At 38.1% G+C, this 27112-nt stretch overlaps 1 protein-coding gene across 1 annotated transcript in view; it reads left to right on the forward strand.

The window, feature by feature from the left end:
• The window catches only part of LOC135071998 (serine/threonine-protein kinase NLK2-like), a 159747-nt gene that overhangs the window by 46409 nt on the left and 86226 nt on the right, over nucleotides 1-27112 (forward strand). Inside the window, 1 exon segment of the mRNA XM_063965916.1 lies at nucleotides 25192-25321. Coding sequence (XP_063821986.1) covers nucleotides 25192-25321 — 130 coding nt within the window.

The raw sequence follows: 27112 nt of genomic DNA on the forward strand, positions 1-27112 counted from the left end.
CACGGACAGCTCGAGCAGTTAGTCAGTGATTAACATACACGGACCGATCTTGCAGTCAAGAGTCAACAGTTTGAAGCTGCCAGTGATAACTGCTCAACAAATCACAAGCGCGCGCGCCGTGGAATGAAGAAAGTGGGCGGAGGTAACTGCGCGAGAGCTGTCGACAGCTCGAGCAGTCAGTGTATGGCTGGCGACTGCTTGACCGCACGATGAAAATTCACCGTGCTGTCGACCGTTCCAACTGCTCGAGCGGTTCGTGTATGTGCGTCCATAGAAGTCTGCAGTTCACTGTGCAGTCGCATCTTGAAGCTGTCGACCCTGACTGCTTCAAGCGGTCCGTGTATTGCCGGCCTAAGTCGAAACCTGTAATTTTTTGTGTTCATTCGTGAAGTTTTTGCTGTAATTATTTAGCAAATCGTTCAGAACGTTCCGGTTCGTCCTCGTGAGTCGTGATCGGGGGCGAATCGATGTCGATAGGTCACGAGACGGAAGCGGCGCGGGCGCAGCGATTGTCGCGGCGATCTGGGTAACTGTTCCCCCGAGCGGGATGTCCCGTTATAAAATGCAGTTTTGACACTGACTGTACGGACTGCCGAGTCTGATTCCTTGACCTATATGAAATGAGATTTAAGTAGTTAAGCACTTCGTGTAAATCATTTGTGTATTTTTTATCTCGTACAATGTATTTTCCTAAAAGCTTAGTTACATAGAACAACAACTACTTACTTAGAAGATCACAACAAATTCCCATGTAATTCCAGTACAAAACAAAGCCTTGGATTCCTTATATTAGTGAAATAATTCATTGTGATCTGTCTAACAGAATTCAAAACCTTTACATACACATGTCATCATTATCATCATCATTTCAGCCATAGGACGTCCACTGCTGAACATAGGCCTCCCCTAATGCTTTCCACGTTGATCGATTGGTAGCAGCCTGCATCCAGCGCTTCCCTGCTACCTTTACGATTTACCGCGTACCAGAAAACGCAGCGTGGGACGTCCACCTGCAAGGTGGACTGACGACATACACATGTAAAGCTTAAATAAAGATAGATTTTTCGAATTTATTAGAGCTTTAACCAAAATTGGTCTGCATCTTAAAATCTGATTGCTGTACGTAGAGTTACTTCTCTACCATGCAAAACAACATGACTTTACTCAATTGTTTATTGACAAACCATAGCTTAATTGTAACATATCGTTCGTCAGATTGGCTTAAACCCTCCCGGTTTACGGCACACATTTGCGAGTAGCACCGACGCATCCAGATTTACAAATTAATCACGGATTATCTGGCCAACTGCGCTAAGGGTGCGCACCGCACGGTCCCGTTACGTACAACCGTTGGCCGGGGCGCACGTGGGAACGGGTGAATAGGGTTAACAACGATGATAGGTGCGATAATTACGTCATGATATCAATATAACAATTTAAATGAATCTTATGCTAGACCTGTAAGAATTGTGTGAGATACTAGGTAACTATGCTTGATCGTTCGACGACTTCAAGAACATAATATCTATCAGTGGCTAGATAAATAAAATCTCCTTGGAAACTCTGAAAATAAAGGAAATTGCGAACTTATAAAAATATGTTTAAAATCGTAGTAATTTAATTTGATACTTCCCATAGAGCTATGCAATGACTCACATCTTATCAATCATCAACAATTACATCATTATTGTAATGTTAATCATATAGCTTGATAAATAAGTGTGACGGACGCGGCCATAGCGTATAGCATGCCCTAATGTTTCATTCCAGAAAAAAAAATAAGCTGAAAAATTTACTCTGCCAAAAACGTTTTATCACTTCTGAACTAACTTTTCGTTTACGGTTCGAAGTTCGAATCTCCTCTTCCCAATTTCAATAGACAACAAGGGTAACTTATGAATTAACACCACTAACAAAACTTTGTAGTGTAGTAACGAAGGGGTGTGGAGACAACCCTATTCTGAATCATGGCACGTGTTCCCTTCTGCCCGAGGCTTTTGTAGATTTTAGGAAAAATACTGCCGTGGGTGTGGGAACGAACCTTCCTTTCAATTTCCAATTTGATGTTTACGTTGGGCTTAAATTGCGCGGGATCCGGTGTCTTCAATGAACAAAATGAGTAATACGAATAACGTGATTTATTTTAAGGTTCATTTTGTGCTTTACCTCGGCTGGAGGTTGGTTGTTCATTAGTTATTCTTTTGTTTTGTTCCTCTCTCTGACCTGTGTGACAGTCATTGTATGCATTCAATTCTGATATCGATTACACCAAATGTATATCCGCATTTTATAATTGAATCTTTTGACCTAAACCTATGTATCTAACAACAGACGATTGATATGATAAAAAATCTGCAATAAAAGGCAAACGCAGTATTTCACCATGAGTCACGACATCAAATGACATAAAATCTCAGCATAAAATGAGTTTAACATTGTAGAGTTACGTTCTTTCTAAACTTCCTTAAAATCTTTAAAATGCCTTAGCATTGTCTGGATCACTGATGTTAGATTTTGTGTTCAGTTTGTTAGCCAGTATTTTTAAACTTAAAATATGACTCTACCAGGTTAAATAAAGAAGAAGTAAACAACATTCCGTCAAACAATTTATCTATTCTTTGCATTTGGACTCATCTGTATTATTCACCCTGGAATTCCAGAGTGGGAATATGAAATAGGAACTCATAACGTTGCATCTTTTTCAACACGCGCGCTCATATAAAGTGCAAAAAGCCATATACGGCCGGCCATTGAAAAAGCAAGTTTAATCAGGAATTTGTCACAAACGACGGGCGCAAATGGCCAGGCTCAGATGGCTTAGAACGTGCTCACCGGACCGCAGATTCAGGTTTTTGCCCGTGTTTTTGCCTTGCCTCATGTCAACAGAGAAATCGTGCTTCTTTGTGTGTGACAAATCGTTACGGTTTCGTTAACGAATGTGCCGTTTTGACACTTAACTGTCAATGAGATCCTATATTTGGAGCGATTAAGGTTCGATTCTGTCATTGGTAACGAGCAACTTCGAGCGGACAAAAAAAATGAATTGTATTTGTATGACAATCATCATTCCCAATCGAAAAGAAAGAGTGAAAATGAAAATGAAACCTTATTTTTAAAATTCATTGTATAAAAGCTGAAGGGAAAGATACTGATACTATATTACATGATATTAGCTCCTAGTACCGCAATAATATCGATAGATAAGGTCATTAACTAATAACCGTATAATTGCGAATTAATATCTGATTAAGATAGAGATTTATGCCGTTAATTAAATATTATCGGACTAGGTAGATTTTCTTCGAAGTATTTTCTTTCAGTCAATGCAAAATTTTACTTAAGAGAATATATCTTTCTTAAGTGGCGAAATGCACTCAGTCATTAGCCATCGGGCGGGCTCATTTTATCTTGCTTCCATCCAGGTCTTATCTCGAACGTTTGGAATTAACTTATTCTCTCTCGCTGCTTAATTTAAATGTTAACTCACTTAAGTTGCTAACTTTATGGAGCGCAGTATGAGCACGCGTGGCGGCAGAGGTCGCCCCTTGATCTTTTCGTTAATTATTATCGTTGTCGACTTGTCCCCTGGCCTTGTGTTGATTAAAATATGCGTTACCAATATCTGATTGTCAGTAATTTAATGTTTATTAATTAACCCCAAATTATTCAGTATTTGGCAACACGCAGGGATATTGGTGCCTTGCATATTTAAAAACCTTAAACAGGTCCTAAAGTTTGTGAAATTGCTATAAGTTATAAAATGAAACCGTATTAAAGAAAGCAGGTCGCTCTGCGGATCTCGTTAATTAACATTCAAGTAATGCCACGTTAAATATGCTGGACGTTGTTGTCTTGTCACGTTTGCCGGTCATCGAAGTTTAATAAAATAACTTAAGATATTTCTGCGATTATGGGTATTCTAAATATTTGATACATATTAATCAATCGTCAATTTATATGTAGATAAATATGCGATATTTCCGGTTTGTGATGTCGCCGATCTTTCCTTCATTACCGCGTTTTAATCTTGGCCGGAGCTCGCTTCGCTGAAATCCGATGTCAATAGAATGTATTCGCGGCAAGGCAAATATGCAAAGCGGCTCATAATGGCCGAATTTCCGCGGTAATGAACTTTCAAAGCGGGAGCGCGTACTATAGCCGAATTTATTCATCGATTTCCCCCATTAGGTGGTGTGCGTCGCGCGGCCGGCGCCGAGGTTGCAAATTTCACGGCACCCCCTATCCGCGCTTGTTTGTGAAAATGTCACGTCGCCGAGCCCCGCCCCCCTCTCCACGCTCGACGACCGCTACGTGTTCTTCTGGTGGTAACTTGCCTCGGCTTTGTGACACTCGCCGTGGATGAATACGTGCGCCACAAACTTTCATCTCCCCCCTTATCTTCCACTGGCGCGTGGCGCTGTGGTCGTAAACACTAGAGTACACTCCGATAGTTTGGACGTTACGTCCCTGTGTGCGAAGATCTATTCCGTTATTGCCTTGTTTATTTATCCCGCACGAAACAAAATGAAATTTTACCTCTGGGAAGAATTGCTCACGCTCTGTCGTTTGACACGCCATCTACGTACACATAACAGCCGTAACATCCAGAACTTATGCGTGTTGGTTGTAGTACCGCACGTAACGATCCACCCTAAAAGCTGCCAAAGTATACGTCACTCAAAGCTCCGAAATTCCAAAAGCTGTGATATTTCCGAGGCGCGTTGAAAGACGAGCTTTGGCTCAACCAGTTTTATTGAGAATTTCCACCCTTGGGAAATACAGTAGGTACAGTTGACTGCTCAGGACGCGACGCTGTAACCTTTATTAATTCCTTATTACTGCTGGCTTCGTTATTGATTTTTATGCATCACGTTTCGAATTAATCTGTTTGGGTCGTTGAGCCCACAGATTTACACACAATGGCGGCATGGGCACGTTTGCGTGTGCAAACGATAAAATATTAGTATTGGACGGACCAGCGTTTATCGAACGCCATGGCGAGCGTGCGCGGGCCCGTGCCGTAGCTCGATACACCCAGATCGAATATCTCGATTCCAGAAGTCAAAACCCACTCAATTCCAAGCTTTAAATCGTGCCCATAAGATGTAGAAAATTATCTTTTTGTAATTATAGTATGAAGGAAAATGAACGCATCCGATTTACCACTTTTTATGTTATGCACTATCAAATTAACGCATCGAGACTACAGTTATTAGACTTGTGGAAGTGACCAGTTTCTGGGCTTAACACTTCTGGCGGCGATTAATGGCCCCAAGCCAGAGGCACTAGCTAATGCCCTAGTGGGCGGCAACGCCAAGACGAATTCGAAGAAGTCCTCTCTTTTGTCGGCACGCCTAAGCCGTTAGTAGGCTGTCGAATTCCAAGGCGCGTTCGACCGGAATCCCAAAACCCTCGTTTTAAACGGGCCTATCTCTGACAGCCAGCGGCTTGCGGATTATCAAACTTAAATCAGACTTTCCCTGCATTATATTAAGTTGAAAGTTCGTTGTTTAACTGCTTTAATACACCCTTTAGCTATGAATATAAATGAGTTCGAATATACTGGAAGTTGACAACGCTATTGAATGTGGTTTTATCTTTTTTTGTACAGTCTAATAAATCCAATTCGTTTCTTGTCTATGATTCGTTTACGTGATAAAAGTAGGGGTGTATAACGTCCCGCTGTTTGCCGGTTTATTACGGAGGCCGGGCGCTCGGCAAAGAGGAGCGTTCATAAGCGTGACACACTCCGGTTCCTTATCGCGTCGTGCAATTTCTTTGTTTGCTGTGTACGCAATTTCCCAAAGAGCAGCGTTACGCCCGGCGCGAGATAAACCGTACAAGGCCCAGGCCTGGAGATGGCAGATATCTTGCGTAGCGCCTCGCCGCGCGCCGCCGCAATATTTCTTCTCCGAGTCGCGTCTCCCGCTCGCCACTACCTCCTTCCTCCACTGAAATATGATTTTGATTATGAAATATGACGGTGGAAATTCTCCGGATAGGCGTTTCACACAATTTATTCGCTGGCTTTACTTAAACTTTGGCGTGAAATTGTTTCGTGGTTTCCGTAACTAAAGTAGGTACGTTACGTTATTCCGTAATCGTAGATGTTCCGTTTGAATTAAGGCTGTGCTAATGGATTTGACCCCATCCAGCGTTCCCTAAGCATTATACTTGCTTGCACCCATTAAATAAACAGCAGCACTGCACCACGGCATCGTTCCGGTCTGATGAGTTAAGATATTCCCACAGAGCCTTGTGTTCAGCGGTTCATATTACGGAAGTCATCTATTCCTGATCGTGACAAATGGGGCTCTGAGAGAGCTTCTCTTCCATGATTGAGGTGACAATCAATATCGGTTTAATCCTTTGCAACAATTTATGAGCTATTCATCAATGGACTAAAATGATTCGAGTTATTTATTAGATTTGGCGGTGCTTTCGGTTCAGGTGCTTTTACTTTTGATTAGCTAGACTATAATATGGATGTAATCATTTGTATTTTTTTCATGAAACAGACTTGACCTTCATTGGTTGTGTTTTTATTGACTGTTAAGATGTAGATTCTGGCTACTAGGAGTTGCAGCGGTGGGAACGAAATGCGCGTCTTATTCACTTAAATTCAAGGAAGTTTTTTTATAATTTTATTCATGATCGTAGTGAACATTATCCAAATCCCTTGCCACCACACAGATCGTTCTGGAGAAGCTAGCTTACCGCAGGTGTGCCCGCATAGCAGGTGCGCGAGCGCCGGTTTAATACAATTCCACCGTGACTTGGCCCCGGATCGTTGGTTTTTGTAACCATTTTTGAAGCCTTCAAGTTTAAATGACTTTGTATTTTTATAAGATTTCTAAAGTCAAAACGGAATCACACGGAATGTTCATTCAGAAATAATTTATTGAATGTTAGCCTATTTAGATAGTTGTGTGTAATTGACACATTCGATGGTTCGATCGAAGGCCTTTTCTAGATACTACGTGACTTCCTGATCAAGTTTATTAACAATTTAAGATATTCATAAAAGTACTGCATACTAATTAATTATTACGCTCTCGATTATAATAATGCGATTAATAATAAATTGTCTTACTTTTTCGAATGTTATGAAACCTTCAGCTGAATACGTTTAAAATTAATGTTACATTTTAAAGTCATTGAATTTTATTTATATCGACACGTTTTTCAGTCCCAAAGTACCTAGTAGTCGGCACTCGGCAGATAGCTCGGCACAAACGAAACTGAAACGTGCAATTGCAGCGCAGAGCCGGCTCGCCAGTTCGCCACGTGAGTCACTTATCGCCATATGCTAAACAGCTGTCCGACCCACATGCCTAACTATAGCTGCGGTTGCTATAGTCTAAGTGCACCAGTAGGGTTGTCTGTGGTCGGATTTAAGAATACAATAAAGTAGAAAAACTTACGGGGACTTAATTGAACCTTTTCACAAAAGAACCATAAAAAGCCTCTCTTTAAAAAGTTGTAAATGATATTAATTGAAACTGTCACGAATTATAGTTTGTCTAAGAACCCTGTAGTTGTAAAAGAAACCTTCTCCTTATACGGTATGACAAACATAATCCATCAGGATCATCGTGTAGTACAGCTTGAATATACAGACCTATAACAGGAACTTTCTTGATGGAAACGTAACAGTTTAAATGCCCAAGAGATTTAAAACCGAAGTAAAATACTATGTAGTCGAAGAACTTAGCAGAATACACCCCACGGGAGGGGTAGCTTCCCCCTACAACCTCCAGCCTCCAGATCCTCTAATACACTAATGTGTCTCGGGCAAGGATCTCACTGGTTACATTGCACTCAATTTTGCTTTTGTCTTAAGTAACCTCAGTCTATTTTCTCAAGTTTTAGAATGAATGTTAAAATCTTGGTCGGGATTTGCCGAGTTTCATAAAGTACACGCAACGGCGCCTCCTCATACTGTACCTTGAGACCGTTAAGTCGCATAATGACTAATTCGCAAAATGGCACCCGAGTCTCTATGAGAAACAATACAGCGCACTATGGAGCGAAATTGCGATTTATGGACATAGCGATTTTTTTCACAATTTCTATTTGAAAAAAATACCTATCGATAGGTTACGTTATTCTGATGAATAAATGCTGCACAAGTTTTTCTCTAAAACCAATAGTTTGACTGGAAAAAAATATTTTCCATTTTCGTTGTATGGAATGAAACATAAAGTGGTCGATTTCGACTAAGCTTTGACAGATCTTGCTTTGAAACTACTTGAGCCTTGTTCTATGGCTTGTTGACTGTAATCCTACGCTATCAGCGCGCATCCAAAGTTGCCCGTTCACAAGTTATGAGGTTCTGAAAAATTAAAAAAAAGTAAGTAAAAGTGACTTTTTTTTGGAATATCTTTAAAGATTTAACAAAAATATAAAGATTTTATACGTTAATAATGTAAATTAACCTTAAATTACTGCTAAAAACCCTTTTTAAAAACCAAAAAGGAATTAAATCAGCGATATTTTTTTCACAATTTCTGTTTAAAAAAAATACCTATCGATAGGGTATGTTATTTTGATGAATAAATATTACGAACGTTTTTCTCTAAAACCAATAGTTTGGCTGGAAAAAAATATTTTCCATTTTCGTTGTATGGAATGGAACATAAAGTGGTCGATTTCGACTAAGCCTTGACAGATTTTGCTTTGAAACTACTTGAGCCTTGTTCTATGGCTTGTTGACTATAATCCTGCACTAACAGCGCGCGCCCAAAGTTGCCCGTTCAGAAGTTATGAGGTTCCAAAAAATGAAAATTAAAGTAAGTAAAAGTATCTTTTTTTGGGTATAAATCTTTAAAGATTCAACTAAAACATGAAAATTATATACTTTAGTAATGTAATTAACCTTTCTCTTGTCTTCTTATCTAAAGAAAAGTCAATTTTACTTACTTTACTTTTCATTTTTCGGAACCTCATAACTTCTGAACGGGCAACTTTGTGCGCGCGCTGTTAGTCTAGGATTATAGTCAACAAGCCATAGAACAAGGCTCAAGTATTTTCAAAGCAAAATCTGTCAAGGCTTAGTCGAAATCGACCACTTTATGTTTCATTCCATACAACGAAAATGGAAAATATTTTTTTCCAGCCAAACTATTGGTTTTAGAGAAAAACGTTCATAATATTTATTCATCAGAATAACATACCCTATCGACAGGTATTTTTTTTAAACAGAAATTGTGAAAAAAAAATCGCTCATTTAATTCCTTTTAAGTTTATTAAAATGTGTTTTTAGCAGTAATTTAAGGTTAATTTACATTATTAACGTATAAAATCTTTATATTTTTGTTAAATCTTTAAAGATATTCCAAAAAAAAGTCACTTTTACTTACTTTTTTTTAATTTTTCAGAACCTCATAACTTGTGAACGGGCAACTTTGGATGCGCGCTGATAGCGTAGGATTATAGTCAACAAGCCATACAACAAGGCTCAAGTAGTTTCAAAGCAAGATCTGTCAAGGCTTAGTCGAAATCGACCACTTTATGTTTCATTCCATACAACGAAAATGGAAAAAATTTTTTGCCAGTCAAACTATTGGTTTTAGAGAAAAACTTGTGCAGCATTTATTCATCAGAATAACGTAACCTATCGATAGGTATTTTTTTCAAATAGAAATTGTGAAAAAAATCGCTATGTCCATAAATCGCAATTTCGCTCCATAGTGCAGCGTCTTGTCTCAATGAAATCGCTATGTGCTATCGGTGTATTATAATGCGAACGTCAATTTAATCATTGAGTGGCAAATATTTTCAATACAACTTCAAAATTTTAACCCTATCCGAGTATCCGATTATAATAAGTAGGTCGACAACCCAGCAGAAGGCGATATCGACAGCATCTCGATTCTCGGGTGGAGTTGACCCCGTTAATATTGGTTTAATGACGCTATTTTTGTCCGGGCCAATTAAAACGCTATCCCCTGGCACGGCAGCGTTTGGCGCATCGTGGGATTAAACGGTAATCTTATGCATCTTCTATGCAATTCAATGACCCGAGTCGAAATTCTACTACTCGGTATAAGGTTATATTTTGTTAGAAATATTGCTTAAAGCCACACAGTATCATAATCGGTCAAAACCATTTTTGACTACAAAAAAACTCAAAGATGGCTGACTGACTGACTGACATAGTGATCTATCAACGCACAGCCCAGCATTTGGCATGCAGGTAGATGTTATGACGTAGGCATCAGCATTTTACGAAACTCCACCCCTAAGGGGGTAAAACAGGATCCTGCCGTACTAAGTCGCGGGCGGCCGCTAGTTACGTATAGTATTATGATGTTTCTTGCCATAGTTAGGTATGTATTAGTTTAGTATTCACTGATCCTAATACATGTTCATTAAAATTGCCCCAAATAAGTTTTTGGTGAACAACCTATGCTATTTCCGTCCAAATCAATTTGAAGTAATGAGGTCACTAACCTACATTTTTCGCTGCGCGGCATGGCTTCCGCCATGGAAATTGACTTAGTTATTAAAATTAACATTGGCGCCAGTTTGTGTGCTGACTGATTCGATGCTTTTGGTGTTAAAACAATAGTAATGTCAGCTTAGTAGGCAGCATCTTAGCTTCTACTAGAATTAACCGGTATTTAATTGTCTGGCTGTAATAAAATTACCGCTTCTAATAGGATAAATTGGTTTAGTGACTTCACGGTTAAAAATATCTGCACATATAAAATTAACAGATGCACACACTTCAACTTTAGACATGTAGGAATTATAAATCAAGGAAGTTGATTTCTGAACTGTTAATTGAACACTTGTCCGTAGTGTCCGTGAATTGTGTATGTCAGTCTTCAATTACTTAAAGTCTTAAACGTATGATATATTAAGTAAATCCGCTTTGAAGATCGTAAAAACCGCATTACGCAATGGTAATTGAAATACTTTCTTGTCTCTAAGCAGAATGCCATTATAATGGATACTATTTCTAATTAAAGAAACGAGGAAAAAACATAACGTGATTGCATGTCGGAGGAACGAAGTAATATTAAAACTATGCATGCCAAACAAAATAAATGAATGGGGCATCAATCTGGACTCGCCGTAAAACTAAGCTTGTAAAAATCTGGCGAACTATGATAAATATTAATGCTCGGCCGGAGCGGGCGGGCGTGGGAGTCGTCTGCCGCCTGCCTACTATGATTTGTTTACGCGATCAGCTGAGCGCTGACGCGCGTCTCGCCGCGCCCGCCGCGTCACCTAGCGCTAGCGATGACGCGCAGTGCGCGCGCGATCGCTTGATCGAACGCTATCGGAAAATCTACAGTCACTAGATGTCGCTTTATTGAGTTGGTTTGATAAAATAATGCCGCAAGAAACGTTCAAAGGCAAAATAAAGAGTAAAAACTGACGCCAATATCCTGTATTGCGTGTGTACTTTAACTTGTTAATGTCAGGTGTTTTAATTTTTAAATACATATGTATAAATAATGACAAGAGATAAAAATATTTAATTAAATGTAATTTAAAATTGATATTGATTCGTTGGACGTAATTAATACGAGGAAAATCTAATTTATGCGTTTTCCTCTTATCATAATTATCACGTTGCTGATAAATTCGACGTTATTATTTTAAAATAACAAGCGTATCGCGCTTTAAATACATATGGGACTTCATTGGTGCTGCGCTCGTTTGTATAACAAACGTTATTTAAAACTATTTATTTTACGTTTTCCTTTGTGTACACATTCGTTTGTTACGGCAAATAAATGTTTATGATAGCGGGGTACGAGTACGTAACCGAATGCGTCGTGCATTTTCGCTCGTACGGTCCAAGAAAAGCCAACATGTGCCCGAGTTCCAAGGAACTAAGGAACATGACACTAACTACATAAATAACTGTAAGCATATTGGCTCAACGTGCTTAAAGTTGGCTCGTGTAAGTTGGAACGCTGTTATACCATTTCCTATTAAATCTTCATTACGCTCTTGAACATTTGTAATAGCAAGCCTGGATCGTGTACACTCCCGAACGTAATTTATTGGTTTATGAAATGAGATATTTGGATCAAACACGTTACGACTGCGACATTTAAGTTGAAGTAATATTATTCAAATAGGTATGTTACCTACGAATGTATTCACTTAATAACATCATTTATTTACAACTAGCTTTTGCCCGCGGCTTCACCCGCGTTAGTTTGTCACAGATCCTCATAACTTATAGCCTATATGTTAGTCTGGGTTATAAACAATAATACTGTAAAGTTTCAACAAAATCCTTTCAGTAGTTTTTGCGTGAAAGAGTAACAAACATTCAGACATCCAGACATCCACACAAACTTTCGCATTTATGATATTTGTAGGATTATAATATTAGTAGGATATTATGTTAGTCTCTGGGTTATAAACAATTATACTGTAAAGTTTCATCAAAATCCGTTCAGTTGCTTTTGCGTGAAAGAGCAACAAACAAACTTTCGCATTGATAATATTAGTAGGATATCAACTCAATTACTCTTCAATTTTCAGTGCTGTAAAATGAAACGTATGAAGGATTTCCAAGTTAGGTTTATGTGTAGTCAGTTTTTTGTGAATCATCATATTTTTCGTTACTATTATTTCTTTTGTTTTGTAGTATTAATCAAATATTTAAAAAAATGATTTTAGAGTCGTGCATAGTTGACATTATGCTTGCTTAAATACATATTTTATCTACACAGTTACCCGCGCGTGACGTCAAAGTTACGCAAACGAAGATACGGGCGGAAACTAGTTAGAATAATTTCATTACTGGTAACTCTATACTCACTGTACGGTGTACGGCTTGTTCTCGGGCGACTTTTAACTACGTCCGCATATTAGTACCCTCGTTTACATACAGGATGTCGATGTCATGGTATTTTTTATCATAGATGAAACATTGAAATGTTACATGCACCTTAACGCAGGAATGTGATGTTAAAAAGCTAAAAGCATGTAAATTGTCGACCAAGCTGTTGAGTTTCCAAATAAATAAATAAAATAAAAAGCGTTGGAATTATAAAAAGCTTTCATTCAACCATTTTGGAAAATGTTTTAGTTCGTAATCTTCGAAACTATTGTTTTCTTGGAATTTTTCATTGATATTTATTTCAAAATTAAATTTCTTACGATATGTCACTCGTATTTATTTGACGCATTTCACCCTGTATGTACAGTACGTATGTGACACGCATGAAGTTCGTTTGAAGCCCCACGTAGAGGCAAAACGGGGGCGTGCGTTAGAACGAGAATAGGAGTCAGACCTACATACTCGTGTGTGCTAGCTGATTTGCATTAGGGTTCCCATCTCCAAAGACCTCAAACCCAACGATTTTGTAAAAGTAAACTCGGAAAATTCCAAAATGCACTAACACTTTCTTTCAGTTTTTGATTAACGTATCCGAATAATCCGACGCCCTTCAACAACGGACCTATTTAATTTACATATTTAATGAGTTTCTTACGTAGTTTGCATTTGCATTGTGGTCTGGAATTATGTTATTCTTTCTTGAATACATTCACAACTGCAGTTTTAAGCCGAAATCGATTGCAGCAAAAAATTGAAACAATGCAAATATTGATAGATACCAACAAATAGAGCAATTTTAAAGTAATTGGCTTCTCCACTATTCAAATTTTTCAATACAATGTCAGTGAAAATCGAACAACAATTTCACAGACTTTTGTTCTGTTTAAAATATGAAATACAAAATGTCCATAGGTACATCGTATGTAGCGCTACACCGTGCATTCATTGGATGCTTCATTGTTTTCCAGCAATTAATAGGCCAAGCGCCGTGCTGTAACGACTTCCGGGCGGTACCAGGTTCGAGTGCTCGGCTAAATATAAATGAGCATTCGTGCACCGGCTGAAATACACCCGGCCGCGAAGGGCCGTGACATTTCACCAACTTTTTTCGCGTAACATCCGAATATTCCTCCCTAGGAACCCGAGAAGTTTCCGAACAAACGAGAAATCTTTTATAAGCCCTCGCAGGAACACTCCCCGACGTTATGACTGTTCGTTTAAAGTTTACCTTTGCTCCCAACGACCACTTGTTTAATTTTGAAATGAGGACATTCGCAAGGAGTAGTAATGTACGATGGTAAGTGGTGACTTTACCTTCATAATTGGCAAAAAACAGCTGGTTAAAGGTCGTAATCATTATTTAAAGCATTAGGCATTCTTTGATGATTTACAACATTGTATTGAAGGTGTTACAAATTTCACCACCAGAAGTTGTGACTCACACACACACATAAATCAAGCGAAAAATTCGAGCAATTAACATTAGGTACACGTGTGAGATGTCAGCCGGCGTGTCACACACCTGTACCTCACTCGCGACGTCCGCTCGGCGCGCAATAATTCACCGAGAATGCCGTGTAAAAAAAGAACGATACCCGATACGTTGACATTGACACACTTCCCCGCGTGGATCTCCCCACTTCCCCCCAACACACAAAAATCCCCATTCTTTTTAGTCATTTTTCGCGTTCAACTCGCTTTCGAACCGCTTTTCAGTTGCGTTTTGTGAATTTCCCTTGTTCCATTTTTATTATTTTTTATTGTAAGTTTATTCGCTGATCCTCTCCGCGGGTTTTTCTTCGATTTTCATTTGACCGACCGGCTATTAGGAGGCGATTCGCGCGGTACTTACCGACGTTGTTTGTTTTTAGTTCGTTTTCATCGTTGTTTTCAAACACAAATGTATGCTGTGGCGCTTTTTATTACTTTTTCCAAACAAAGTATTGGCAACTAGAACAAATAGGACGTGACAGTATGCAGATTTATTGCGTTAGTCAATACTTCTATTAGTCAGTACAGTAGGTAACTGACTAAATGTATCGACAATGTTTGGTACTGCAAACATGATTCTTGAATGGAAATAATAATTGAACAATTAATTAGACACTGAAAATTCTCTGTACGCAATAATATTAACTGCAGCCAATTGATTTGCAATGGCACAATTACGATTTCCAGTTGTAATTTATACGGTGGAGTTGTAATTCATCGGCACGTTAATTAATTTATCAAATATTATGCTTAGGAGGCGGCTTAATTGAAATTCATGAATGCGAAATGCATTTGGTGCTGGCTTTGTTTGCGGTTATTAAAAAACTATATCCACGAATAACATTTCTGTTAATGCATTTTACGTTGTACTAGTTATTGTTACTCGTATTTGATGCTAGTAATAAATCACAATTTTGTATGTAATTTCCAGAAAAGTGAAAACTTTATGTGCCTAGTAAATCGGGCGGGAATTCCACCCTGTCTTACTTTAGTAGGCCTACGTAGTCAGATCAAAGCCAATTTGCGGTTTAATTTGTCGTGTAATGACTGCAAAAAAAATATATTAAAGAATAGGATTGGTCGTGTTATACTTAGTATAGTGATACTATGATGTGTGTTTACCACCAGTGATGACTTATGGTTCGGAAACGTGGCCTCTCACTATAGGCCTTATACAGAAGCTCGAAGTTACACAGCGTGCTATGGAGAGGGCTATGCTATTTTCAGCAGTGGACGTCCTATGGCTGAGATGATGATGATGATACTATGACTGAGACTTGCCTATAAAGTTTATTATTTCAAAGAGTATGTGTATTTCGCACTTGATTTTTCTAATGAGTGCCAGCCATGGATGTTGGAGCGGAGCAGGCAACGTGTTAAATACAATCAGGCGTGCGGGTGTGACAGTTTGACGGCCGCCCGCGTCAATACTGAGCGCCGAGCTTTAAATTGGACGTTTATTTGCGACGCCAATCAAACCGGGACTCCTTGAGCGGTATTTTGCGGGGTGAATAGCTGAGGACGTCATTAAATTAATTAAATTTTTAATCTTTTTTTGTGGGACCGTTATCATTCAGTCTTGCGCCGAACCAGCCGAACGTCATTGATCTGGTTATCATCAGTTTGTATTTTATTTCCTACAAGACCAAAACTTTTTTAATGATAATTCCAGGCATTAAGTTCGACTTATGTATCAAATTAATACGGCATTAAAGAATGAATGAATAAACAAATGAAACCTAGCATCAATTGTGCTATTTTCTATCAGTGACAGTTTGTGATTGAGCGATAGCCGTTGCAATATGATGATAAAGCTCGATCCTTGTCAATCTGTCAACGCTCAACGTCACAATAAAACAATACTGGAACGCAATAAACACTTTTATTATGATAAGTCCGTCGTCGTTATCCTCTAAAGTGGCTTGCAATGCTCGCTCACGGTACGAAATATAAAAGCGAGCGACCATTTGTTACTGACGTAATATGATGAAATGTAGTAGTCTCACCCCCTGTAGGTCTAGAACTCTTGTTTGTAAGCACATGATTTTTGAAATAGGTGCTGTTTCTGGTGCATTATCATTAGCAGCAACGATGCGACGTCTAACTCTAAATATTCGTTCTCATCTTATGACTTTATGAGTAACTACATATTACGTTTTTATCGCTGAAATTCTCAAAAAAGTAAAGCCAAACTAAACGTGCTACTTTACTTTAAGATTGCACCGTTTCACTGGGACAATAATAGGAATGAACCTACTGTAACCATGTAGTTTGTGACTACCGACTCAAAGCGCTCGCAGTTATTGTAGATAAAAAATCCATCCGCAAAGAAGGGACAGCGGTATTGCTTTTATTTCAATATTTTAAGGCGGTATGAAACGAATCCGATTCCGTTTCAACTAAATCGATATTCGTTGGAATACTTTTAAATTTAATTTCATGTGAAAACATTCCTTTGTGCAGAATAAATACGAATTTCTAAATCTTTAATATTGTAGGTAGTTCTCTAAATGAATCAAATCAAAGAATGTTGACGCTACGATCAAAGTTAATTACACCTATTTCTTTTTTTATCGCAGAAAGCAATTTCATTATTAATTTTATGTTAATTTATTCTGTCTCATCCCACCTCAGCATGTAAAGGTTTTGTTAATTATACAATAGGTTTTCCATGTCCAGACTCCAGACTAACCCATTCAGACCACCCAAGGCGTTAAATATAAGTTAATATTGTCTCACCACAGTTGATGTGGCATAGTGATAAACCGTCATCGACACGGGCACTAAACTTCGTGAGATGTTACGGCCGCCATGTTGGCAAATGTCACTTGGCACTTGGCAGCCTTCGCATAAACCCGCACGAGGGAAGACTGGCAGCTATTTTGTAATATCTGATCCGTAAAACGTTATGGAAGCCTTTTGCATAAAAGTTTTTCACTTTACCGGCAGCTAGATCAATAGTATTAAATTATGTTTATTAGATGTCATATCAGAAGAGAGAACAACTCATTAGAGCCATTACATGTTGACCTTGAGACCACCCTTATCCCAAAATTAAATAAAGAGCATTCTCTCGTAATATTTGTACAAAAAACAATTCATCATCCGTACATTTTGACCTTTTTTCACACAAATCAAGATTTTTTTGTGATTATTGTGACACTTCACATGTCATACACAGAGAGCTTACAGCCGATGACTGAATGCAAACAAAAGGCATTATACCAGCATCGGCCGTATCTCACGAATCTCTCTCTGGATTCGCTGTTTGGGTCACTTGGCCTAATTTATAAGTGTTAAATTGAATAGTCCCCAATCACTTATCGGTAAAATAATTTAAAATAGTGTAGTGTTGTTCACCCTTATTTTCCACAAGGAGTTGAAAAGACCTGACAAAAGCTGCATCTACGAGTACAATGTCTGGCTTCTAGATCCAGATAAGTGTTCCTCCACGAATTCTCAACGTAAACACGTAATTTCACGGCGTTCGTTCCCATTGTCTCTGGAATTTTGTTTTCACAAGCGTCAAAAAGAGTTTTGTTATCTCGAAGTGTGGCCATTCATTCGGTAATGTTTACCCGCAGGTGTCCCGGCCCTGAATGCAAAGTCTTATTTCGTAGCCTTTATTTGGGTACGTGTTACGCGAACCAGTCACGTAAACCGCTTTATAAAGCCTAGAATAGATTGGGTGGTTCAGATGTTCATTTCTGGGCTCCGATAATTTCGCTTCATTGAAAAAGGATTTGCGTAGGCAATGTAACCCTTTATTTAGGGACTGATATCTACACAGTACACAGCCGATGCAAATTGAGATAATCCTTTTTGTGTTATTTAAACAAATAACATACATAAATGTAGGTGGGCGTAAGCCTCATTATTCATTACTTGTTATCTGCTAAGTCAATGTTAACTTTGTGTTCTTAATGACGTCAAATCCGAAACAACAGTTACAAATTAATAACAGTTAATGAAACGTAATCACTCTACCCAGGTATTGATAACCTCTGTACCGTAACTCGCAAGTGCAACCATACCCTTCCCTCCCTCCACTTGTATTGCATCTACGATGACCCAGGATAATGCAGCCACGACCGCCAGATCCCTTTATGTGTAAGGAGTCCTCAGATTTCTGTACATACTCATAAAGTGATAGTTAAACTGTACAGCCCTCTATCATTAGTTTCACGATTTGCAGTCTGATTCATAAACCTTGCATTTCATATTTTTCACCACTTGAAAATGGTGGCGTCTCTACAATTACTATTATATTATAAAAAAAAAGATTAGAAAACGTTTGAATAAATCCGGCGATTGCAATATTAAACCTGATGCTCAAGACGTGTAAGGTAACATCACTTATAATATGAGTGTGTTCAAAACTGTCCCTGATCTGATGTTAGAAACGAATGCCTGTTGTATAACTTGGTTTTATTACGTTTAGTTCTATCCACATCATTAAAGTGTAGTCGCATCTGCTAAGGCCGCATGCGGGCGGAGATAACGCGAGCCTACGACAGTCATTATTCCGCGCCCTAGGGCCCGGGCAAGGGGCTATATTCGGTCCAGATGCGAAAAGGGATAAAAGCGGAATAGAAGTAATGCATTAGCAGCGATTATTCTTTGTTAGTGCTCGCAAAGGTTTGATATCATATAACACTATTTTTCTATATGGTTATAGTTTAATGTAGGATGTTGCCGATATAACCTTACTTAAAGAATATATCACAGGACCACTAATTTGTACAAAGCTCTGTGCGTACACAGCTATTGGCTAACCTAGCCCCGGTTTCACACTCGGTAGAGCAGTAGCGCCCATCCGGCCGGACGACTCTCGGCTCAATACCGTTGCCGGTTCAGGGCCTGGGGGAAATAGATATCCATTATTTAAAACCCTATTTTTGCCCGCATTGCCTAAACTCGGTTGATATCGGTCTCCTTCACTCATCTTAAAATGCTATCTTGAGAACGACAAGAACCGAAAATAACGAATCTCGTTGCAGAAACCTCTTAGTTTCGGAAATTCGGGATCAAAGTAATCCCAACGAAGTAATCCTTCGAGCACGCCGGTCCGGGAATCAATAACATTTTTTCTGCTTTGTGTTTAGGCTTTTTCTCTAACTAGCCTATTTCGGCAGACCCGCAAGTTTTCGTTATTGTGATAAGGGTCTACGTAAATCATATTTTGCTCACTCACCATAACATTAACACTTGACTCTTAATATTTTTGTTCAAACTGTTTGTTTTTTCTGAATAAAAAGTAATAAAAGTGGTATCTCTCATACGCCTGTTTGGTAACTAGCCTGAACTACGCGGAGCTGGCAGCACCGCAGGTCCCGCCGCGAAAAATATTTTGTTTTTACTTTATTCAATTCCGAAAAGTACGCCCAAGTAACATTTTACTCCATTTAAGAGTTCACATTTAGTTCCAATGTGTACTTAAAGCATTAGTACAGTTCACTCGTGATGTATAAGCTGTATTATTGCAATTAATTACACCTATACCTGTCTAAGGGACTTATAGGAGTGTAGACTAGTGTAGAGTTATACTTTTATACGATTGTTGGTGTTATAATACTCTAACAACTATCCTTTAGTCAGCCATCTGACTAAGAGCATTATAGGAGGGTAGAGATACGGCAACCGCTGTTTAACGGCCTACTTGTACGATGTTATAGAGCTAGCATTTTAATAGAACACACGTGGTCATTTATAAAGCCAAAGGCTGTTATGTTTACTTGTTTTAGACTGTTATACAGCTAGTAGCTGTAGTAGGACTTGTTTGTGATAATTAAAATAACCTTTTTTTACTATCTGTACAAAAGTGCTTTAATGGTTCGCATGTACACTGTAGGCTGTTAAAAGGACTATATGTGTTGTCCATTAACATCAATAGCAGTTTATTTGTCCACAAGTACTACTCTTATTTGCTTTAAGCTGAACACGAATGTGAATGTGATATTCTATTACACATTTCCCCAAGCCTGTTTTTAGTTGTTCATGGTGGTTCTGTACATGATGCAGAGGAAAATATTATGCCTGAACCTGAAATTTCCCTTCAAAATATACCAGATATCAGAGTGTGATGATTGCAGTTCTTGTGATAGTGAATACCATTTTGATTTGGACAATTTTTTTTTTTTTTTTTATGTGATAGGAGGCAAACGAGCAAACGGATCACCTGATGGTAAGTGATTACCGTCGCCCATAGACACCCGCAATTATTTAACCTTTCGCAAAAAAAAATAAGGACATGGGCTATTGAAAAATCGTATTCCTCATTCCGCTTTGAATAAATTGTCAAGCATAATAAACGAATTTAAACCGGGAACACTACCGTCTGATGCTTTAGGTATTCATACTTGACTATTAGTACCTGGGCTAGGCGATTTAACGGACATTAATAATTTTTATTGCGGATCTCTAAAATTTCAGTATTTGAAAGAATTAAAGATACACAATTGACCTGAACTAGGTACATCTTAAAGCTGTACATAAGTTCACATTAGAATAAATTTATAGACATTAGCGCTGTAGTGGTACAAATGTGGAACTTCATATAGATAACAGCATTCTAACAGAACACATGTGAACCTAATATACGCTCACCGCATTAAATTGGAGTTATAACAGTTCACATAGCCGTATTACATTTCCACCATTTTGTTCTACATAACCTAAAATATTTACCAAATAAATCTCCAAAATTAATGCAGATTTATCACAAAATTCGCAGATAGAGCGATTGAGTTTTGGTTTCATGTTATAATTAATTACCGTAATATAATTATAATGCCAATCCAATATCAAAAACTGAAAATTGTAGATTTCCTCTCAGCCAGTTTTAAATATTTTAAAATGAATATCGCGTTTTTACAGAGGCGCGTAAATATTTTAGCTGTAAATATGTATACATTTCACGATAAAGTTGCATTCCCAATGGCATTAACATTATTAAGTATTTAAAACCCGTGTTATTATTTGCATAAATGATTATCCGCCCGAGTTGTTTCCCTCTTGGCACTCACGTACAAATACCAAACTAATATTAAAATGTGGAAATAATTTAAGACACACGTGAACTTTAGGTAGCATTGGAGTACTTTTGTCGGACTTTATAACTTTGAAAGCTGTGCATTTAGCCACTTGTTACTCTTTATTGTCCTCACGTACGTTGTATGGTTCACACTGCGTCCCATATAGTGCCGTAAGTCAGCCTTAAGTACGATGTTACTACTTAAACTGCTATTATAATGCTATTATACTGCTAATGTACAGCCATAGTGAACTTAAAGCTGTCTAATTTGTGCCCAAACTGGTTCTATAAAAGCATTATAGCAAGCTATACAGCTCGTATACAGCTGACATACACAGCTTGTGGAGTACATGTGAACGACTATTGAACTCTTAAATGGAGTAAAATGTTACTTGGGCGACTTTGAACCAACTTCGGATTGGTACGGTGCCCAGAATGTTGCGGAACTCTGCAAGTTTTAAAATGCAGTAGTCTATCTCGTTTTTCGTAAATATATTAACATTTTAACATGTGAAACAAGATTCATTTTAAATGTGTTAAATTATATTTTCGCTTATTTTAATGTAAATAAATCAATGTCATCTTTAGCCAAGACTTCATAATACTTAACACATTTTTTATGTAATGTTAAAGTCACGTGGAAGTCAACAAAAACTCTTCAGTGTTTTGTAGTCACTTTATTTTTATCTCGCCTCGTAAAATACTACAAACGTTTAACATACCAATACGTCAACACCACTCGACTACATTTCAACGATTCTCGTATCAGATTTTTGTACTTATGCATGTTTCATTAAATGTCAATTGTTAATTCTTTTATGACGAATTATCGTTATTAGCACATTAGTGCTAATTATAAATGTGAGCAACACACCTCTCATCTTAACCTTTATTACGTGCAATGGGAATCTAAACGAACAATGGCTATTTTGCAACTCTATATTCAATAACATAACAAAACTCACTGGAAAACTAAAAATTACATTGCGCATGTGTTCATAACATCATTAACTTCGAAATATCTAACAACGTTAATTAACGAAAAACTTCACACTGGATTATCACGCCTCCGAATATGCCGGTCGCATTCATTTAGCTTTGCCCAATTTTTCAAATTTTCTGTTTTGCAATGGGTATTCAAAAAGAGATCATATTTTTTTTGCACTGGAGTGTACATTAAAGGTTTTAGACATGTCATTGAACCCACTATTATCGCTTTTTGGTCGTAAGTGGCTAAAACACTTCCTGTCATTGTTTGTGCTTCTTATAGGGACTATAAATTGGGAAGACGGCTGAAGGTGTGACATGTTCTTTACAAAGTAGCCTTTGACATCGCGTTTTGCAACTTGAAAGACACGACTTATACATAAATGTATATGGTAAATAAACATTTATGAATATAACAATGTCATGTGAATATCTGTCTTCAGTTTCAGGCTATTTTAAATCAATGTGTAATTTTTAAATTATACTTAGAGGCCATTTCATTGAAAGATTTTAACTTTAAATTTTTGTAATTGATTTACAAAATTGTGATAAGGATGTCTCTTTCAAACTTAATTATAATCAACTCTCGCTTTCATCCTGGCGACGATCCCGGGTCGCTCATTTTACCGTCTGTTATTTGCTTCGTTTCGGGTGTTTCGTGGTGATAAATCAGGGCCATCCCTAATTTGAAACGTTCCCTGCCCTGCCCGGCTGTGCCTCTGCCTAGGTCGTTGCTCTCAGGCCCACCTACTGGGCACAGCCCGGGTAAAACATCTAGCACAGAATTAGTGATTTAATTAAGGACCAAATTAAATAGGGTTACTGTAAAGATTTTACTTGTCCTTTTCAAAACACGCCGACCGTAATGGGAACTTACCCCAGACCCGTATACTTGTACAATGGTACTTTACATCTCGATTTGATTCTTAATAAGAGCTCATTTACATTATAATGGTCACAGGCCCCATTTGAAATTACCAGTTATTTCATAGACTCATAAAACTGGATATACCACAATAACGGTAATAAATATTTTCTAGGATACGAAATGATCAAATGATTTCTATAAAAACGTTATGTAATTAATTAGTCAGTTTCTGAGCCAACTCTGAGAAGATTCATAACGCTTATTTTAAATGATAACGCACCTAAACACACAAGTCTCCAGCCACTGGACTCAGCTCAGGCAAGTGATTTGCCTCAGTTTAAGCCATTACTTTTAATTTCGACAAACATTTAGTACGTATATAAAAGAGAAACACTTGTAGTATCTAATCGGACTAACAACTAAACCCTTCAGGCATAAAGGCTTTCGTTTAATTATTGTTATGAACGTAGCATATTTACAGTAGAATTTACTGCGAAGGCGTCTTTGTCTATTACTTATGGAATACCATTCAACGTACCCTTAACTTATACTTGATAGGGCTGTCGCAGTACCTACTCGTACTTATATCAAAAACAAAATAAAACATACTTACATGTCTACCTCAAACTAAATGCGAGTCCTCTATTCGCATCTTCAGTTATGAGACTTCTAAATTAGTTTAGCGAATATTACCAAATATCAACAGTGGGCAATTTGTTAATATGAAACCAAACACTTACTTAATTACAAACTTCATACCGGTCAGCACTCACTGTAAGCGGCTGATAAGCTTTTTGTATTGGTTTAAATTGCATTACGAAGTAATATCTTCTTTCTTGATGACTATCAGGTAATACAAACCTGAAAAACTGTACTATAGATTCCAGTTCCATGGTTGTCAAAGTTATTTGAATTCAATACCCAGCATAATTCAATGCGACGCTTTAATCCCCGGCTGTTCTGAATGTGCTGTACCACTGGCATCCCTATTTCCCTTGCGACAATATTATCTCGGCCCTGCTCCGAACGATAATAATCGCAAGGGCAGCCCTAACGGTCCTTTTAACGCGAGGGTTCGCTTCGGCTCTACAATACCGATTGCATTCTTCAATTGTCGTTTTTGTGTACGACTCCATGTTTTTCGAAAGGTTTTCGAGAGTCCAAATGGCCTGGCAGATTATGAGGTCCGTAGGTAGACGTATTCTTGGCTCTCCATTCAGAGCAGCTCTCGCTTGCCATTAGTTTAATAAGACACCTGTTATGTGAACTCCTTTCAAGATATTTACTTCAGCCATTATGTGTTTTGGGTATTAGGGATCTTGTGGCGGTTACCACTGACTGTACTATGTTGTTTCAAGTTAGGTAGTTGTAATAGAATTATCGTCTAACGAAACTTGTAGTTGAGTACACGGCGAAAATAAACAATATTAGTTCAGTTTCAATAGAAAACTATTCGTTCACTTGTTCAGTCACGCACGAAGATGCTCGCAAGTTGTGTCTATCACAACAATCGATATGGTAATTATGAACTTTGGGCTCGCAGTTGTGTCAATACGTCACGATCCTGGTAGCAGCGATTGTTGATAGTTTCCAACTTATTTCATTGTCATGGTAATGCGTTTAGGGTCTGAAGAGTTTATAATTCTCTGACTGAGCCTCGTAACTAAGTGCGCTTAGCGTGGCTTCCTTTGTGAAGCAAAGTAGTTATGGTATAGGCATACTCGTAGTTGAGGATTTTGTATGGGCCACTCTCTAGATATTAGTATATTCTAGATTCAACAAAACATTTATTTTATATTATTTCATAGTGTGTCTAATGTGTAAATTTGGGATTGAAATATTCGATGAATCGACGAATAAATCGATCAATTCAGATTGATAGGCTAAAGAAAACATTTAATGTAGCGTAAAAATAATATTATACTGAACACATGTTATGTGTTGGTATTAAAGTGATTGATGTATTATTTAGACACTTATTTCTTTTATTGTTTACAGGGCAGTAACAGACCCACGCGATGGCCGGCGTGTCGCCCTAAAGAAGCTGCCCAACGTTTTCCAGTCGCTCGTGTCATCCAAGCGCGTCTTCCGCGAGCTCAAAATGCTCTGCTTCTTCAAACATGAAAACGTAAGTGACTACAAACATCTGTTCTATGTTAGTCATCATCATCATACAACTTTATAGCTGGATGTAGGCCGCTTCAAAGTAGTTCAAAGCATACAACCACCAAGCCTACAACAGTAGCTTGTAACTTTACGTAGAGTCACTCATTAAATAACTTTTATTAAGCGTGTAAATGAAAATTGGTCTTTTTATGTTTGGATATTGTACACCAAACCGCAATCAAATGTAACTCCAAGTTTTATGTAATGTGATTTCTATCCACGGAAACCAGGTCGTTTGTAGTCAGCCCACACAAGGCTATTGGATAGAGACTCAAGGTCCCAACTGCTGCCAGACTGTAAGGATTAGTCATTACTATTCATTACTACACTACGCCTTTACCGAAAAAACCAAACGTAATTTCTAAAACACCTACATAATTATGTTTTGAATGCTGTAGCGGTAATAAAGACTCCTGCTTGCAAACTTCATATTGAGCTAAATTAAGTTGGCCGTTTCGCGCGCACTTCTCTTATTTTCTGGCGCAAGTCTGTGGCCAGCGGCTAAAACCTAATGAAGCGAACATTCTACATACGCAATTCTTGGGTATTTTCTTAGACCGATAAAACACTACAGAGAAGTACACTACCTCTATAGATAAGTATTTCACCGCGTAATTAGGTGCTTGTTTATCTTGAAGAAGTTTACAGTACCCAGCTGTTCATAACAAAAAAATCAGAGAAAAATTTTGTGCGGGTTGTTGAAAAACATAAAAATGGCACGCCAACCTGCGTCTTGGTCCACTAAGGTGGAAGAGGTCTGGTGGAATGTCTCAGTAAATATTTTATTATACACAGACATCGCGTAAACCTATCATCTTAAGCGAATGCCCGGCCAAGGCTGACTTTATTACACATATTTTACTTTTAAGATGTAGTTAATGCATTGGACTAGCTTATCTTTCTAATTACGAAAGTACACTCGGTCCTATTTCGTTGGCAAATATCTAATTCAAAGGGCATTTCTATTTGCATTCGTGTTCTGCCAAAACAGCTCCATATTGCTTTTGTTTTTGGCAAGAATTTCAGTGGAAATACGAACGAAAAACAGATACTAAGTTGCAATTTGTTTGTTCATTCTGTTTGTACGATGTAAGTCGCAAAGCCTTCCCAATTAGTAAACATTAAACGTGTTGGAATATTTGAATTGATATGATTTATTTACAGCATAAATGGTTATTCCGTCGGATCGGCTGAATGTTGTTCATTTACGGAAACTGTCGTCAATTAACACGGGTGTTATTCCCGCGCTCCGAACGCAGGCGGCGATCAAATTGATGCAGCTTATCAACACATTTATTTACATTATTAATTAGAGAACCGCCGAGACTCGAGTCTTCCAGTGACTTGGCTCACTTTTAGCTTGGTCCAAGGGCCAAGTCTCTGGTTTGAATTTTTAAATAGCTTTTCTTCCAGTGACTGGGCTCACCTCTAAGATTCTAGAGTAGATTTTTGTTGCTTTGGTGTTTAATTTATTAATAAAACATTGAAGGTGGGCACATTCATTGGAAGAATAACTATTTAAAAATTCAAACCAGCGACTTGGCCCGTGGACCACGCTAAAAGTGGGCCAAGTCACTGGAAGAAACCGGGACTCAACTAGCGGCGATAACTGTACACAAAAAAGCCTTTAACTTATGCATAAGTTGACAAAACCAATATGACGGTTGCAGTGCCAGTTAATTAAGTCCTTAACTTTAATTAAAGACCAGATTACTGAAATACCCAACAACATGCCTGAGCTTTACACGGCTTG

This window comes from Ostrinia nubilalis, chromosome 5 (assembly GCF_963855985.1).
Source record: "Ostrinia nubilalis chromosome 5, ilOstNubi1.1, whole genome shotgun sequence".
In the NCBI taxonomy this organism is placed as follows: domain Eukaryota; kingdom Metazoa; phylum Arthropoda; class Insecta; order Lepidoptera; family Crambidae; genus Ostrinia; species Ostrinia nubilalis.